The 16,121-nt window shown below is 40.4% G+C and overlaps 1 protein-coding gene across 1 annotated transcript; it reads left to right on the top strand.

Annotated features, from left to right (window-relative positions):
- Positions 1 to 5,314: 5,314 nt before the first annotated feature.
- On the top strand, positions 5,315 to 8,749 carry snrpe (small nuclear ribonucleoprotein polypeptide E). The gene is made up of 5 exons (XM_028998595.1): positions 5,315 to 5,477; positions 5,891 to 5,917; positions 7,551 to 7,613; positions 8,188 to 8,266; positions 8,441 to 8,749. The coding sequence occupies exons 1-5, from the start codon at positions 5,424 to 5,426 to the stop codon at positions 8,494 to 8,496; spliced, it is 279 nt and encodes a 92-aa protein (XP_028854428.1). The 5' UTR covers positions 5,315 to 5,423; the 3' UTR covers positions 8,497 to 8,749.
- Positions 8,750 to 16,121: the final 7,372 nt, after the last annotated feature.

The raw sequence follows: 16,121 nt of genomic DNA, 5'->3' as shown, positions 1-16,121 counted from the left end.
CTTCATTAACATTTTAACATAATTTGACTAACATGTAATATGTCAAGGATTCTTCATGTACATTTTGATATAATAAAATTCTTAAAGAAATTGACAAGAATGTATAATTTTCTTCATGTGAAACTTAAAGTATTTATATCTAAGATCATATTTAAAGATTTATAACAGAAATGGATAATCGTATAGAAAATACAAACACTGTCCAAACTGAGGAACCACCTACAGTGTCGGTGAATGAATCACTGGCTGGGCCTCTAGATGAGACAGGAAAGGTTGATAAGAAGATTTACGATTACCTGATGAGCAGGTTTGATGCTTTGCAGAAAAGTTATATGGCAGTCAATCAGGAACTGAAGAATATGGAGAATTTCTATTTTAATACAAATGAAGATCTTCAAAGACACTACAAGGAGGCTTTACAATTAGGACAAGAAAATATCAGTTTAAAAAAGAAGTATCAGGTTCTGCAGGCTCGTGCTACACAGCTACAGCATGATAAGCAACAATTGACTGATCAGTTTTGCAAAGAATGCAAAAGAATGGTGGAACCCTGGAGAAAATCTCCTTCAGACAACATTCCAGATGAGCAGTCCAAGTATTCCAATTTTGATTATGTATTTTGCGCTCTTATCATATTCGGAGCAGCTGCTGTTGGATTCACAGCCGTAAATTATTTCCGGCATGACGTGTGAGTCCTGAAGCTGTACAGGCCATTGACCTTTTATTTATAGTGCGCTTTTTACAATTTACATAGACATGATATTGCCCATCACATATTAAAAAAAATGTGATATAAAATGTATATAAATACATTTTATATCACAAATTTTTCATATGTGATGGGCATAGATTAACATTTCTAAAAAACATGATTATTATTACATAAGCGTCAGTGACACTCATGTGATAATCGTTTTTTTTTAGAAATTGTAATAATTTTTTTAGAAATTCGAATCGACAATTAGTCTCGCATCGCAATGCGCAACATTCAGCCAAAAATTTAAAATTCTTTCTTTTTTTATTGTTATTGCAACATTGAGACATTATACAACACTTTATTCCAGTGCAGAAAAGTAATACTTATAAATGTTATTTTAGACCATTCTCAGACATTCCAACCTGAAAAGACTTGGGATGGTTGTCTGCTTTTACAGTCGTTCAAACTGCTATGAACAATGTCGAAATCATACAGTAACAGTGGGCAACATTGTTATTATTTGTCCTTTTTACTAAACAAGGAAACACTTTTTTTTTGTAGTCTGAGGTAAAATATTCATTATATAATATATTAGATTTTTTTTCAGGGAGACTCTCCCTTTGCCGTGATGCTCCAATGAACTGGTAACAGTTATCATAACTTTGGATCCAGAGATGCTAAAGGTCCCATGACATAAATTTAGTTTTATCATTTATATCTGTCTTCTTGGTCCCCTAATACTGTATATGAAGCCTCTTTCCAAAATTCAGCCTTGGTGCAGAATTACAGACAGTTTGATCCAGTCCCACAATGAGGTTTCCCCAGGACGCGCCGTTTCGGTGTCTGCATCTTTATATGCTAACGAGGAGGAGAGAGGAGGGACAAGGAGGAGAGCGGCCTATAGAAAGTGAGCAGGCATTCACGGAAAAAACGTCATCAACACCGTTCACCAACCACAATGTTTGCACAGACATGAAGTTGTGTCTTTGTTTTTTGCCAGAAAAAAAATAAAATGAACCCACTGGTTGTTTAGAAGCTTGTGTGACTGAACTAAAAAAAAATTTATTTGGGCAAATTATTACATCCACTCACTGACCAACAACAATGCTTCACATGTTTTGAAGAGATAATGGTTGGTGGAGTTCCTTTTGCAAGGGAGGGGTGAGAAATTCTCTGGGTTGAAAAAGCATGAGAAATGGGAGGTAACCTTTCCCCTTATGACATCATAAATGGACAAATTCCAGATCCCACCATCTGGAATTAGTGGAATGTCACTCTCACCTCTCATACTTCTGCTGTATGGACAACCTGTCACACTGGATCGCGTTAGGACCATGTTCCTCACGCTCTGATTGCAGGCCACGCCCCCTTGATTTCCCGCACCTGACATCCTCTCTGTTTAGGTTTCTAGATTTTTGAAAGTCTTAGTCTTGGTTTAGGTCGGTCTTGGTCGGAGGTGGTGTGCCTTCAGGGTATTTTGTGTTTGTGTGTTTGTGTGTGTGTTTTTGTGTGTGTGTGTGTGTGTGTGTGTGTGTGTGTGTGTGTGTGTCATAGTGTATGTAATGGTCTGTGTTTGCTTTTAAGATGGTGTGCATGTGTGGGTTGATCCCCGTGTGGGGGGTAACTTTCCTGTTCCCGTTTCCAAGTCACATGTCTCAAAGTATTAGCACTGTATGTTTGTGTCCAGTTTAAAATAATAGTTTTTGTGGTATTATTCCGCACGCTGGTCAGCGAAGATTTCTTCATTAACATTTTAACATAATTTGACTAATATGTCAAGGATTCTTCATGTACATTTTGATATAATAAAATTCTTTATAGGCATTGACAAGAACGTATCATTTTCTTAATGTGAAACTTAAAAAAAGTATTTATATCAAAGATCACATTTAAAGATTTATAACAGAAATGGATAATCGTATAGAAAATACAAACACTGTCAAAACTGAGGAACAAACTACAGTGCCGGTGAATGAATCACTGGCTGGGCCTCTAGAAGAGAGAGAAACGGTTGATATGAAAATTTACGTTTACCTAATAAGCAGGTTTTTGGCTTTGCATGAAAGTTATATGGCGGTCAATTAGGACCTGAAGAATATGTAGGAACTCTATTTTAATACAAACAAAGATCTTCAAAGACACTACAAGGAGAATATAGAATTAGGACAAGAAAATATCCGTTTAAAAAAGAAGTATCTGGTTCTACAGGCTTGTGTTACACAGCTAGAGCACGATAAGCAAAAATTAACTGATCAGTTGTGCAAAGAATGCAAAAGAATCTTGGAACCCTGGAGAAAATCTCCTTCAGACAACATTCCAGATGAGCAGTCCAAGTATTCCAATTTTGATTATGTATTTTGCCCTCATATCATATTAGGAGCAGCTGCTGTTGGATACACAGTCGTAAATTATTTCTGGCATGTTGTGTGAGTCCTGAAGCTGTACAGGCCATTGACCGTTTATTTATACAGCGATAGACATGATATTGACTTATTGACATGAATTTATATACATTTTATTTCACAAATTCTTTATATGTGCTGGGCAACGATTAAAATTTCTAAAAAACACGATTATTATTACATAAGCGTCAGTGATTACACTGACACTCATGTAATGGGATGGTTGTCTGCTTTTACAGTCGTTCAAACTGCTATGAACAATGTCGAAATCATACAGTAACAGTGGGCAACATTGTTATTATTTGTCCTTTTTACTAAACAAGGAAACACTTTTTTTTTTGTAGTCTGGGGTAAAATATTCATTATATTATATATTAGAATTTTTTTCAGGGAGACTGTCCCTTTGCCGTGATGTTCCAATGAACTGGTAACAGTTATCATAACTTTGGATCCAGAGATGCTAAAGGTCCCATGACATAAATTTAGTTTTATCATTTATATCTGTCTTCTTGGTCCCCTAATACTGTATATGAAGCCTCTTTCCAAAATTCAGCCTTGGTGCAGAATTACAGACAGTTTGATCCAATCCCACAATGAGGTTTCCCCAGGACGCGCCGTTTCGGTGTCTGCAGCCTTATATGCTAACGAGGAGGAGAGAGGCGGGACAAGGAGGAGAGCGGCGTATAGAAAGTGAGCAGACATTCACGGAAAAGACGTCATCAACACCGTTCACCAACCACAATGTTTGCACAGACATGAAGTTGTGTCTTTGTTTTTTGCCAGAAAAAAATAAAATGAACCCACTGGTTCTTTAGAAATTCGTGTGACTGAACTAAAAAAAAAATATTTGGGCAAATTATTACATCCAGTCTCTGACCAACAACAATGCTTCACATGTTTTGAAGCGATGATGGTTGGGGAAGTTCCTTTTGTAAGGGAGGGGTGAGAAATTCTCTGGGTGGAAAAAGCATGAGAAATGGGAGGTAACCTTTCCCCTTATGACATCATAAATGGACAAATTCCAGATCCGACCGTCTGGAATTAGTGGAATGTGACCAAGATGTAATATGTCAAGGATTCTTCATGTACATTTTGATATAATAAAATTCGTTATAGACATTGACAAGAACGTATAATTTTCTTAATGTGAAACTTAACAAAAGTATTTATATCTAAGATCACATTTAAAGATTTATAACAGCAATGGATAATCGTATAGAAAATACAAACACTGTCAAAACTGAGGAACAAACTACAGTGCCGGTGAATGAATCACTGGCTGGGCCTCTAGAACGGTTGAACGAGAGAGGAACGGTTGATAAGAAGATTTACGATGACCTGATGAGCAGCTATGCTGCTTTGCATAAATGTTATGTGGCGGTTAATCTGGACCTGAATGCTAAAGAGGCCATCTTTTTTAATACAAACGAAGATATTAAAAGACACTACATAGAGGCTTTACAATTAGGACAAGAAAATATCAGTTTGAAAAAGAAGTATCAGGTTCTACAGGCTCGTGTTACACAGCTAGAGCACGATAAGCAACAATTAACTGATCAGTTGTGCAAAGAATGCAAAAGAAAATCTCCTACAGACAATATTCCAGATGAGCAGTCCAAGTATTCCAATTTTGATTATGTATTTTGTGCTCTTATCATATTAGGAGCAGCTGCTGTTGGATTCACAGACGTAAAATATTTCCGGCATGTTGTGTGAGTCCTGAAGCTGTACAGGCCATTGTGCTTTTATTTATAGAGCGATTTTTACAATTTACATAGACATGATATTGACTTATTGACATTAATTTATACAAATTTTATATCAGATTCTTTATATGTGCTGGGCAACGATTCAATTTCTAAAAATCGCTCGTGTGGGTGGTGACTTTCCTGTCCCCATTTCCAAGTCACCTGTCCCACTGTATGTTTGTCCAGTTTAAAATAATAGTATTTGTTGTATTATTCTTCACCTGGGTCCTCTTTCTTCTTTCTGTGTCATAACAACCTGTTCCATGTGAATTTGAAATATTTTTACTCAGAATTTGAAATATTTTTTTTGCAATGATAAAATGTTTGTGAATATTTTGCGTTTTTTTTTTTTGTGTCTCATGAATTTATGACGTAATTGTACTGGACTGTGTTGCTGGCTCGCTTCCGCACCTGTGGCGGCGCTGTAACTACGATGTAGTACCAGTTTCTACCCGATATCCGCTTTGTTTCCGGAAGCCCGCCATTGTTGCAAGAGGCCAACGTGCGCGTTTCGTCGCGGTAATTTTATTGTATTAAAGCTCTTTTTGGGATCCAGAAAGCGAATAATCTGAAACCATGGCGTACAGAGGACAAGGACAGAAGGTGCAGAAGGTTATGGTGCAGCCAATCGTATCCTTTTTTATGTGTTTTTAATTCCCGCCGTTTGGCTGTATTTGCTCATTCATTCGGGTCAGAACGAGCGCAAAGTCTCTTAATTAATCCATCTTAGTTCTTTTTTAATGCATGTCTTTTTATTCTTTTGCCCCTCCAGATTCACCAATATTCGGACGTGTGGTCTGTGTAAATGGCGATACTAGCTATCGTATTAGCGTTAGCTTGAAAGTTAGGACCTTTTTGCAAATTGAATTGGTCAAATGGATATTCTGCGTCAGGGGGATGTTTAAACTTTACTGCGTCACAGCTAGCTTGTCTTATTGATTTACCATTTAACCATAGAAATCTGGGGTGTAATGGTGAATAAAGTTATCTTTTTTTTCATCAGGCAATCTGCTGTTAATAATTGTCCTTAACTGCTGGCTCAGAATCTCATTTTCAGATATCTACAGAACGTAAGTATCTACTTCACATGAACGTCTGAAAGGGTCTGGGAGACATGGTTGAGATATTAATATCAGTGTCTTCATTCTTTATGCTTATGGCTTCATAAACTAGACGTCTTCCTTTCTATGGCTGCTCCCGTGTTTAAGATTTTGTTTTGTGGTGTACACAATAACTATTTAGACTATTCAGCGAGTGACTAACAACTATGGAATCTGACTTTTAATGGTTGCTTAAGAAATTACACAACATTATTTTTCAGCTAAGGACACTACAGTAATAAACCCGTTTTACCTATTTGTTCATCAGTTAACTGGTCGTTAACTACACTGCTGGATATGAATGAAATATTCTTTGTTCTTTACATAGTTAAATGTCCTGACAACAAAATCTACCGATGGAATTCAGACCCATGGAGGTCTGGATTTGGCATCACACTCAAAATTAAAGTGGAAAACTCATTGCAGGCTCATCAAATTATGTAATGCCAGTCAATATGAGGATCAGTAGTTTGTGTGTCTTCCACGTGTCTGTTTGACCTCCCATACCACGCCTGGACATGATCCTGATGAGGTGGCAGATGGTCTTCTGAGGGATCTTCTCCCAGACCTGGACTCAAGCATCCGCCCAATCTTGGACAGTCTGTGGTGCAACATGGTGTTGGTGGATGTGCTCAATTCGATTCAGATCCAATTGAGGGAATGGGCCGGCCAGTCCATAGCATCAATGCCTTCATCTTGCAGGAAATGCTGGCACACTCCAGCCACATGAGGTCTTGCTTTAGGAGGAACCCAGGGCCAACAACATATGGTCTCACAAGGGGTCTGAGGACCTCATCTCAGTACGTAATTGCACTCACCTTTGGTGAGAACATGGACGGCCAAAGAAATGCCACCCCACACCATTACTGACCCACTGCCAAACCGGTCATGCTGGAGGATGTTGCAGGCAGAAGAGCGTCTCCAGACTGTGTCATGTCTGTCACATGTGCTCAGTGTGAACTTTCTGTCATCTGTGAAGAGCACAGGTCCCAGTGAAAAAATGCCAAACGTGCTGCATGGTGTTGGGCTGTGGACGTCAGGCCCTCATATCACACTGACTGAGTTTTTGATTATTTGAGCTGACACTGGAGGAGGTCATTTTGCAGGGCTCTGGCAGTGCTCCTCCTGTTCCTCCTTGCACAAGGTAGCGGTCCTGCTGCTGGGTTGTTGCCCTCATACACCATCCTCCACTCATGATGTACTGGCCTGTCTCCAGGTAGTGCCTCCATGCTCTGGACACTACGCTGATAGACACAGCAAACCTTCTTGCCACAGCTCGTATTGATGTGCCATCCTGGATGAGCTGCACTACCTGAGCCACTTGTGTGGGTTGTAGACTCCATCTCATGGCCAAACTTCATGGTACCACTAGAGTGAAACCAACACATCAGCCAGAAAGCATAGGAACTGAGAAGTGGTCTGTGGTCCCCAACTGCAGAACCACACCTTTATCTAATCCATTTGCACGACAGCATGTGATTGATTGATTGATTGTCAATCAGCGTTGCTTCCTAAATTACGTTGTGCTGTTTAAGTGATCCCTTTATTTTTTGAGCAGTGCTGCACATTACATTGCCCAGTAATTTTACGGCCTTTTTTATAGCGTTCCCGCATCCAGGTGTGGCTATATGAGCAGGTCAACATGAGGATAGAGGGCTGTATCATTGTGAGTATTTTTAAGTTTAAATAATAAGATGCTACACAATAGCTGATCCAAATGATCTTTTTACCTTCAGATTTAAGAGCATTATAATAAAATACACATAGAAAACAATAAAGTAAGGCGGTTTTACACATTGTGAAAGATCTGTCCCCTGTACAGGGATAATGTTAGAAACAATCCCAAAAGCAGTACCAAGTACGTCCTAGTTCAATGTGTTTTTTGTATCCAGCGGGTGGCTCCACTGAGTCGGTTCCATACAGTCGATTAGCTGTCTGTGACTGCTGCAGAGCACAAAAAAATCAGGTTAAGTAATACCTCAGGAAACACTTTTTTTATAAAACTAAAACGATCTAAGGGATTTTTGAACACCTTGTACTTAAGGTGCTTTTGTGGAGACCTTGTCCACAAAATCTGTAGGCAAAAGAAGAGAGGTACATGGTCTGTGGAGTATTTTCACAATGTTCCAAGGAGAATCCTACTGACAGCTTTTTTTATTTTCGGTGTCATTTGTGCTTGGCCTGTTGATTTATGGGGATTATGTTGCCGTGTTCATTAAGGTAAATGTTTTCTCCATCAGGGTTTTGATGAGTACATGAACTTAGTGTTGGACGATGCAGAGGAAGTGCACATGAAGACGAAGAACAGAAAGCCACTCGGTGAGTCTTTGTTGACCATCACGACGTTATCGGCGGATTAAGTGATGTTCATGACTAACTGCTGTGATGAGAGGATGAGTAAATATATACATCTTATATGTGGCATGTTGCATTTGTGATTTGTAGAGGTAATTTATTGAATTTTATTAAATTATGTAATTTTTACTCTTGCAGGACGGGTCATGTTGAAAGGAGACAACATAACTTTGCTACAAAGTGTGGCCAACTAATGGTGCTCCAACCCCACCCAGCAGATGTGAGGATGATGTGACATCTTTTCTTATTTTGTTGAGGCATATACAGTGGAATAGTACTAAAAATGCAATTTTTTAAAATACTCTTTCATAAGAAGTAATTTGCCTTTTTTGGGCATATACTTTAGTCAAGTGAATACTGTTTTTTTTTTTTTTGTTAGTTTTTTTTACTGAATTCTTCATGAAAAGGCCTCAGTGATGTTTTGAATAAATACCTGTATGGAAAGAGTTCTGTTGTGTGTGATTGTATTTATTTATTTTGGTCATTGTTTGGTCAAGGGTCATTGACCCTTTCAGTACTTAAATTAAGAATTAAGATGGAACAGCTTGTTCTCTCTGTATAGGTTTTGGACTTCTGTACTGTTGCAATCCCACTGGGTTGCCACAAGTGGGAAGCGTTTTTGTTCAGAAAGTGCATATTCTGCTCTTTGAGTCTCTCATCCTGTGGAATACTGATCTCGCATCAGGATAACCTTTCATTATAAGTTTGTGGTGATATATCAATGGCGCTTTTTAGTCATTTAGTGCCGCACAACAGGAACGCCAAGCACATGTCTGCTGCTTTTTCTTGTCTCACCTGTCTGGTTTAAAAAAAAATGAAAAGGCGTTTGATTACTTTCTTTCGTTTATGTGCAGGGAAACCTCTCATTTCTGACATGCTGCACAGATTAATTACCGCAATTGAAGTTGCAAACGCCAGAGAAGCGCAGCCATGGGAATGCCGTTGCCCTCCTTCCTCTACAGCAGGCCTGATAGCAATCTGGAAGCGTGAAAGCGGACGTCGAAGTCAGCGAGATGCAGGCTGCCGGAGGGGAGGCAGAGTGAGCGGGTGGTTTGCCTGCTATAGATAGAACCAAGTGTCAGTCTGAGGAGGAAGTGGTATCTCCATCACTTGAGACAAGTTTGCACATTATTACTGAGTCTGGGGTTAGTGCCAGCTGCTGCCACTGCCTCACTTCTCCAGCCCACGTGGAGGAAATCGGTTGCTGCTGACTCTAGAAGTGCAACTGGAGCGTTTTAAATTGGCCATGGCCACAAGCCTCAACACTCGTTGGGTAAAATTACAACTTAAAAGAGCTGAGTTTCTTACATTCAAAGGAGCTTCTGTTGGAATGGGTGGTCAAGTTTCTATAACTGGGTATAATATCTTGAAATGCTGGAGAATGTCTATTGAGATATGGAGACACACCATTAGCTTTTGTTATCAGTGTAATTAACGACAATTGATGTTCAGTCAGAACATCCACAGGCATTCCATGATGTTCCTGGTGTTGTGACAATGGAGGAGATGATGTTAAGTTGAGTTAAGACCATGGGAGTGTTGTACAAAGCAGGTACCTGGACCGTAGATCCCATGACATTAAAATTTCACTTTGTGAGATGATTTAACATTAATACGAGTTCCCCTAGCCTGTCAATGGTCCTGCAGTGGCTAGAAATGGTGTGTTTTGGTTCTTCTGCTTCACCATTCAGAGAGCAGCAGTTCAGACGTTTGGATCTGGAATTTCTACCTTTATGTCGTTATTAGGGGATTTTTTTTTATTCTGAAAAACACACTTTCGTCTGCGGCAAATATTGTGATTGGTGAATGTTGTTGATGACGTTGTTTCCGCGAATGCCCGCTCACTTCTATAGGCCGCTCTCCTCCTCATTAGCATTTAAAGTTACAGACACCGAAACCTCATTGTGGGGGGATCAAAGTGGCTGTAATTCTGCAAATATATAAAAGCTAGTGTAGACAGGATCTCCAACATGGACTGGAGCATCTGTCTATTCAACAGGGAAACCATTCAAGGAAATTCACTCCTTTATTCAGTGTGTAACTAATCATTGTTTCTAACAGACATTGGGCGCCCGTATGGACTCTGAAGGTGTACAGACGACCAGTCAGAATCTTTGACAAACTGATTTTTACACTGCATACTGAAATCTATGTCAACTAAAATGTTTCACAATTTCACAATCAGAACGTTGGCTGTGATGACAAGAGTTTGCGTTCTTGGCTCCTCTGAACCACCTGAAGTTTGGCAATGAGGAGGTTTTCCTGCTGCTATTCCTTCCCTCATGTTAATCAGCATCTCATTCATCCATCATGAAGGTGAAGGGAGGCAACTGAACAATCAGATTCATGAAACATACTGTGTTTCCGTCTTACACAACTAAATAAATATGTTTCCAGCATCAGATTATTCCAAATAACCTTCACATTGGTCCATTGACTATTTTAGTTGTCTGATAGTTCCACGCTGGTTGCATACAGCACAATGCCACACCACTCCATCTCTCCCTCCTGTTCCCCCGTCTTTCCGTGCGAACTTGGCGGAAATGCTGCATGGGTCAGACTGCTATTCCGCAGCTCCCCAAAGGGCTTCCTGTTCCTCTGGGGTTTATTCTCCTTCTTCTAGTCCTTTGGCCCTTGACCCTTCATCTCCTTTGCCCTGCTTCAGTCCCAGACACCGGCATGGCAGACAGTCTGGTCTCCCCCTCCCCATGTCACCACAAAACAGTTTGTTTGTTAGTTAGCATGTAAGTGCCAAGAGGTCACACTGCACCATAGTTTCCCCTTAAATGGAGCGGCAATTAAAGTTTATCCAGACAACTTCCACTATGTATCTTTTGAACGGGTTAAGCGTGTTGTGCACAGTCTGTTTGCAGGCTAGATCTTATCACAAAAGTGCCACTGGATAAGAGCAATCTGCAAAATATTGGCCAAGAGGAAGATCATAATCTGTGCAATGATGAGTCAGATAGTTATTCTGAGGCTCAAATTGTAACAAATAGTTCTTCCTTTCGATTTTCCTCACAGCATCTTCACTACAAACAGCAGGGCATTTGGCCCTTGAATTGAGCACTGCCTAGTCTAAAGCAGGCGGCACAGTTACTTTACCAAGTTTTAGTTGTGTAAGCACCTTTTTAAAGGAAACAAAATGGGATTCAACTGAGTAAAAATACTAAGAAGTCTAATATATAATTACTATAATATGCTATGAATAATTATAACACAGTTGCTTCTAACCAGGCATTCTGGTTGCAGAAAACTGGATTTTATTAACATATAGCTGAAAAGTTATAAAGTATTCTGTACTTTTAGAGAGTTTTAGGCATCTTAATTTAACTTCCAGCATTTTACTTTCAGCATGAATATCTGTAATTCTGCAGACAGGCTTGTTACTCTAGCTCTAATTCATTTGCATGTTGTTTTCTATTTTTAGGCTATTTTTGCCTATACTGTGTACTACCCACCCAGCCAAGAAAAAAATGTAAACAGTCAAAAGATGCCAAATAAAAGGAAACTGGTACTGTTTAGTATTAAGGCCAAGAAAATATCTTTACTTACAATGTAGGCAACGGAACTTCTTTAATTCAACTCCACTTTCTTTGCTTCTGCTCCATGTAACATTTGATCACACTGAACACATTCATTATTCATGTTTTTTGTCCTTTGCATGGCTACTTTTATCCTTTTACAAGTATGTTTCTAATCCCATAGAAAATAAATTTACATTTACAGCATTTACCAGAGCAACTTCAATCAGTAGTTACAGGGACAGTCCCCCCCCTGGAGACACTCAGGGTTAACTGTCTTTCTCAGGGACACAATGGTAGTAAGTGGGATTTGAACCTGGGTCTTCTGGTTCATAGGCGAATGTGTTACCCACTAGGGTAACATCACTCTTTTATTTTAGCATTTAGCAATGAGATGCAGTCGTCCTTATTCCTGGCCATTCATCAGCTTCAAAATTGGATTTGGAAAGGTTTTCTCATTGGAAAGGTTTTCCCTGCTTTTTTTGGTTTTGGACAGTTGAACTATTCAAATAACATTTCTCTCTGCAGCCTAGCAGCCCGACCTGCACATGTTTCTTATCTTGTTTTAACAGTCGCTGTGATGCACAATGCATTCATTTCTTTAATACATTGGTCTGATAAGGAAAACAAGGAAACCTTGTCGAGTTTTTTCGTCCTCATTGCCAAATTCTTTGGCCGGACAGTACAATATGGTGGGTGGGGTGGGGTGTTGGCATGCACGAGCCAGATCATCACCACCATTTGTTTATTCTGATGGGGCACGGTTGCTGCGCCGAAAAGCAGCTGGGTTCCACGTCTTCTTTGCGAACCGTTGTGTGTGGGCTGCTGATGAATGATTAAAAGCAGGTATAGTACAGCGTACCCCTTCACAATGCCTTCCCTGACAGGGCAGCAACCTGTTTGTTTGTTTGCAGTCCAGACCTTATGTGCACACACACACACAGTGACACACGGTGAGTCGATATGAAGTGTCTGCAAATGCATCGAACAAAAGATCTGCAGGGGAGCAAAAGGAGAAGGGAGAACAAAAAACAAACGAGTAATGCAATTATAACAATACAGAGAGAGAAAGAGAGAGAGAGTCGGCGCGGGTGCTACAATAGTAGGGAACAATCGTGCCGCGTCAATGGAAAAAAAAAGGAGGGGTGAGGGAGCGGTGGGGTGGCCTGGACAATGGAGCCGGTGACAGTGGCACAATGGCCGCACTGTTTTCAATTAGACATTATCTCATAGAGAGAGTGGCAGGTCGCATTGTGTGCGGAGGCTATTTTCAGGGCCCTGCTTTGTGTGGGCCACCGCCAATATTCCCTTCTAGCCCCCGCAGCGAGCCGCGGCCTTTATTCTTGCCTCTGTTTGTTTTTCGCAAGCCAGAGGGAGGGGGGAGGGAGGGACGGCAGCTTTCGGTTGGCCAGACCTTGACTGGGGATTTTATTATTATATTTTTTTAAAAGGTGAAAGGCACCATGGCACTGTCACCCGAGGTGACCGGCCAGCTGGTAATTGGTTTGAGGCGACCTTCTTGGTGTGCTTAATGAGCATCCTTCCTGAGTGATGTTCACATTTTTTATGACATTTAAGGAAAAGATAAGAATTAAATGTCATAAAGCAGAAGGAAAGTTGTTCACATGCACTTCATGGATTTAAACATATGATCAAAACCAAATCCACCCCACACTCAGTTGATGAAAGTTATTTTGCTGCCATGAAATTGACCCCTGACCCTCAAGGTCTCATAATAAGGAAATGGATCCTGAAGGAAGTGTTGGTGCCCTCGAGTTTATTTGTTCTAAGTCAACATTGCTCCGTTTGTGAGCTTGGCTCTTTAGCTTCACCTCTTTAGCAGTTTAACACAAATCCGCCTTTGTGCCGAAATAGTGTTCTGTAGAAGTTCAGTTATCGTGTGTATCAGATGAGAAGGGGGACACTGCGGTCTTCAGGTGTTTTTTTTTTCATTTCGGAACACTTCTGCAGAGCTCGGTATCAGCGGAAGTGGGATCGAAAACGAGGAGGGTTGGGCGGATGGGGTGTCACAGTCTTCCGATGATTCTCAGAAATCGTACCTCAACCGTTATCGGAACACACATGTGTTCTGCGCCACACATATTTGTCGCGTTTGCTGTTCCATATCAGCCGGAGTGCTCCCGTGCGGTCGTGGTGTCGATCCACCACTGTTGGGTTTCCATACAGCCATTGCATTTTGGCTGAGCGCACCTTGGTTTTGTGAAAATGCACATATGGGCAAAAGTGCCAGGTTGGTTACCCACCATGAGAAATTGCATCAGTCAGGCAAAAACCTCATACCCATTTGCAGTTTTAGGTTGTGTCCTTTTTTCTTTTTTTTTTGACATTGGGTTGTGTGATAAAGAAACAGCAGTTCTCAGAGCACTTATAAAGGTAGAAAGCAGAGAAAACACGATGGATACCAAGTTCAAATTATGTTTTTGCAGAAAAGTGAGTCTACTGACTGTAGAATTGAGTTTAGAATAAAGAATACTGTATTGATTTTTCCACCCTGAGTAATCTTAGCTTTACTGGTTGGCAATAATCCAGTGACAGATTATTAATGATGACTGAGGGATGTGGTTTGATAAAGATCTCAACCCAAATGGCAGGGGGCAGCTGAAGAAGTTCAGAACGTCACAGAAAACAGGAAGAGAACGTGAGAGAGAGAATCTTTTCTTTTTCATTCTTTTATGTTTTTTGTTTATTACAGATTTGTCAGATGAAAGTTCATCTTCTGCTGTCCACCAGAAGACGACCATAATAACTTACATTGAGGTTGGCATGTACAATAGACCTTATGCACAACCATGAACTTGACATTTAGTAAAAATGTAAACATGGTTATCATCATTTATTATCATCAATCCAGTGATGTCGCAATTAATTATTCTTATTTAGTCAAATTAGTTTCTTAAAATGCTGAATTTGTCGATCTTCGAGGGTAAGCCTGCACCAGCTCTGTATGTTGTTCAGTGGTGATGTGGCCCATTACCCAAGATTTATCTTTACGGCATTTATCAGACATCCCTTATCCAGAGTTCCTTACAGTCTGTAGTTACAGGGACAGTCCCCCTGGAGACATTCAGCATTAACTGTCTTGCTCAAGGGCACAATGTTAATAAGTGGAGTTTGAACCTGTGACTTTGTGGTCTTCTGGTTTGAAGATGGGTGCCTTACCCACTAGGCTACTACCAGCCTGCTTACAAAAACCATGTACCAGCCTCCACTGAATACTGAAAAGTGCAATAACCAGCTTTAAACTTTGAAACATTAGAACTATGTGCATTAAGCAAATATGTGCGCACAAACAAAAGTATTTTAGCACAAATGTGACACTGTCAGGATGTCGGGACAACTTAAGAACTATGATTCAGATGTAGCAGAGTGATGTATGCACTTGTCAGACGGAATTTAAAGAACCTAATCTGTCAAGAAAAGGTGGTCAAATCAGGTCAAAGGCATTTGGAGTTCAATAACGTTGCACATGGTTTCACTTTCAGAAGAAAAATCTCTTGCAGGTTTGTAACAAATATGTATATTTATGTCACAGTAAGCAATACAATATCAATTAAAAGTTTTCATAAATTCTTTAAAAATCAGTGATGCAGCAGCAGTCAGAAGAGGATGGCCTGTCATCCTATCCCCACATTTGACTAACATCTGTCTGGATGAATAAAAAATAAAAGCAAGTCTTGTTACCACATTAGAGCAAAACCTAATTTCTGCAAATACACAAAGACACGGACCTTGGCCAGTTAAACTGAGACACAGCAGTAGTGCACACACTGCTCTCCGGGCGCCTGTCATGGCTGCCCACTGCTCACTCAGGGTGATGGGTTAAATGCAGAGGACAAATTTCACTGTGTGCACCGTGTGCTGCTGTGTATCACATGTGACAATCACTTCACTTCGCAATCATATGATGATGTTTACGTTTTGGACATGTTGTGCATGCGCGGCTCTGCTTTCGAAGTTTTCGCTTAGCCAGAGAGGTTGGGGTGGCATTAATGCCGCAGGGAGTTGGGAGTGACGGGTTTACCTTCACTGTTTACCAGAAGATGAGTTCTTTGAAGAATGGATACAGGAATCAGTCATTTCAAAACCATTGTTTTCTTCCAACTGACTCGTCCAGCCTGTTTGTCTTTGGCGATTGTGCGTGTGTGTGCGCGCGCGTGTGTGTGTGTGTCTCTACAGTACACACATGCTCTACAGTACAATATCTTCAGGAATAATGATTGCTGATGTGATACGTCCAGTGTGGTTTTGGGGTCTTCTGGTTCATTGGTGACCCA

This window comes from Denticeps clupeoides, chromosome 12, assembly GCF_900700375.1.
Source record: "Denticeps clupeoides chromosome 12, fDenClu1.1, whole genome shotgun sequence".
In the NCBI taxonomy this organism is placed as follows: domain Eukaryota; kingdom Metazoa; phylum Chordata; class Actinopteri; order Clupeiformes; family Denticipitidae; genus Denticeps; species Denticeps clupeoides.
The sequence above is the reverse complement of the archived record's forward strand: the minus strand, read 5'-3'. Positions and strand labels throughout refer to the sequence as shown.

Excerpts from the sequence above, each read along its gene's own strand:
- snrpe (XM_028998595.1), top strand. The coding sequence starts at position 5,424 with ATGGCGTACAGAGGACAAGGACAGAAGGTGCAGAAGGTTATGGTGCAG. Across the intron at positions 5,478-5,890 it reads AGGTTATGGTGCAGCCAATC|AATCTCATTTTCAGATATCT; the intron begins GTATCCTTTTTT and ends CTGCTGGCTCAG. Across the intron at positions 7,614-8,187 it reads GGATAGAGGGCTGTATCATT|GGTTTTGATGAGTACATGAA; the intron begins GTGAGTATTTTT and ends TTTCTCCATCAG.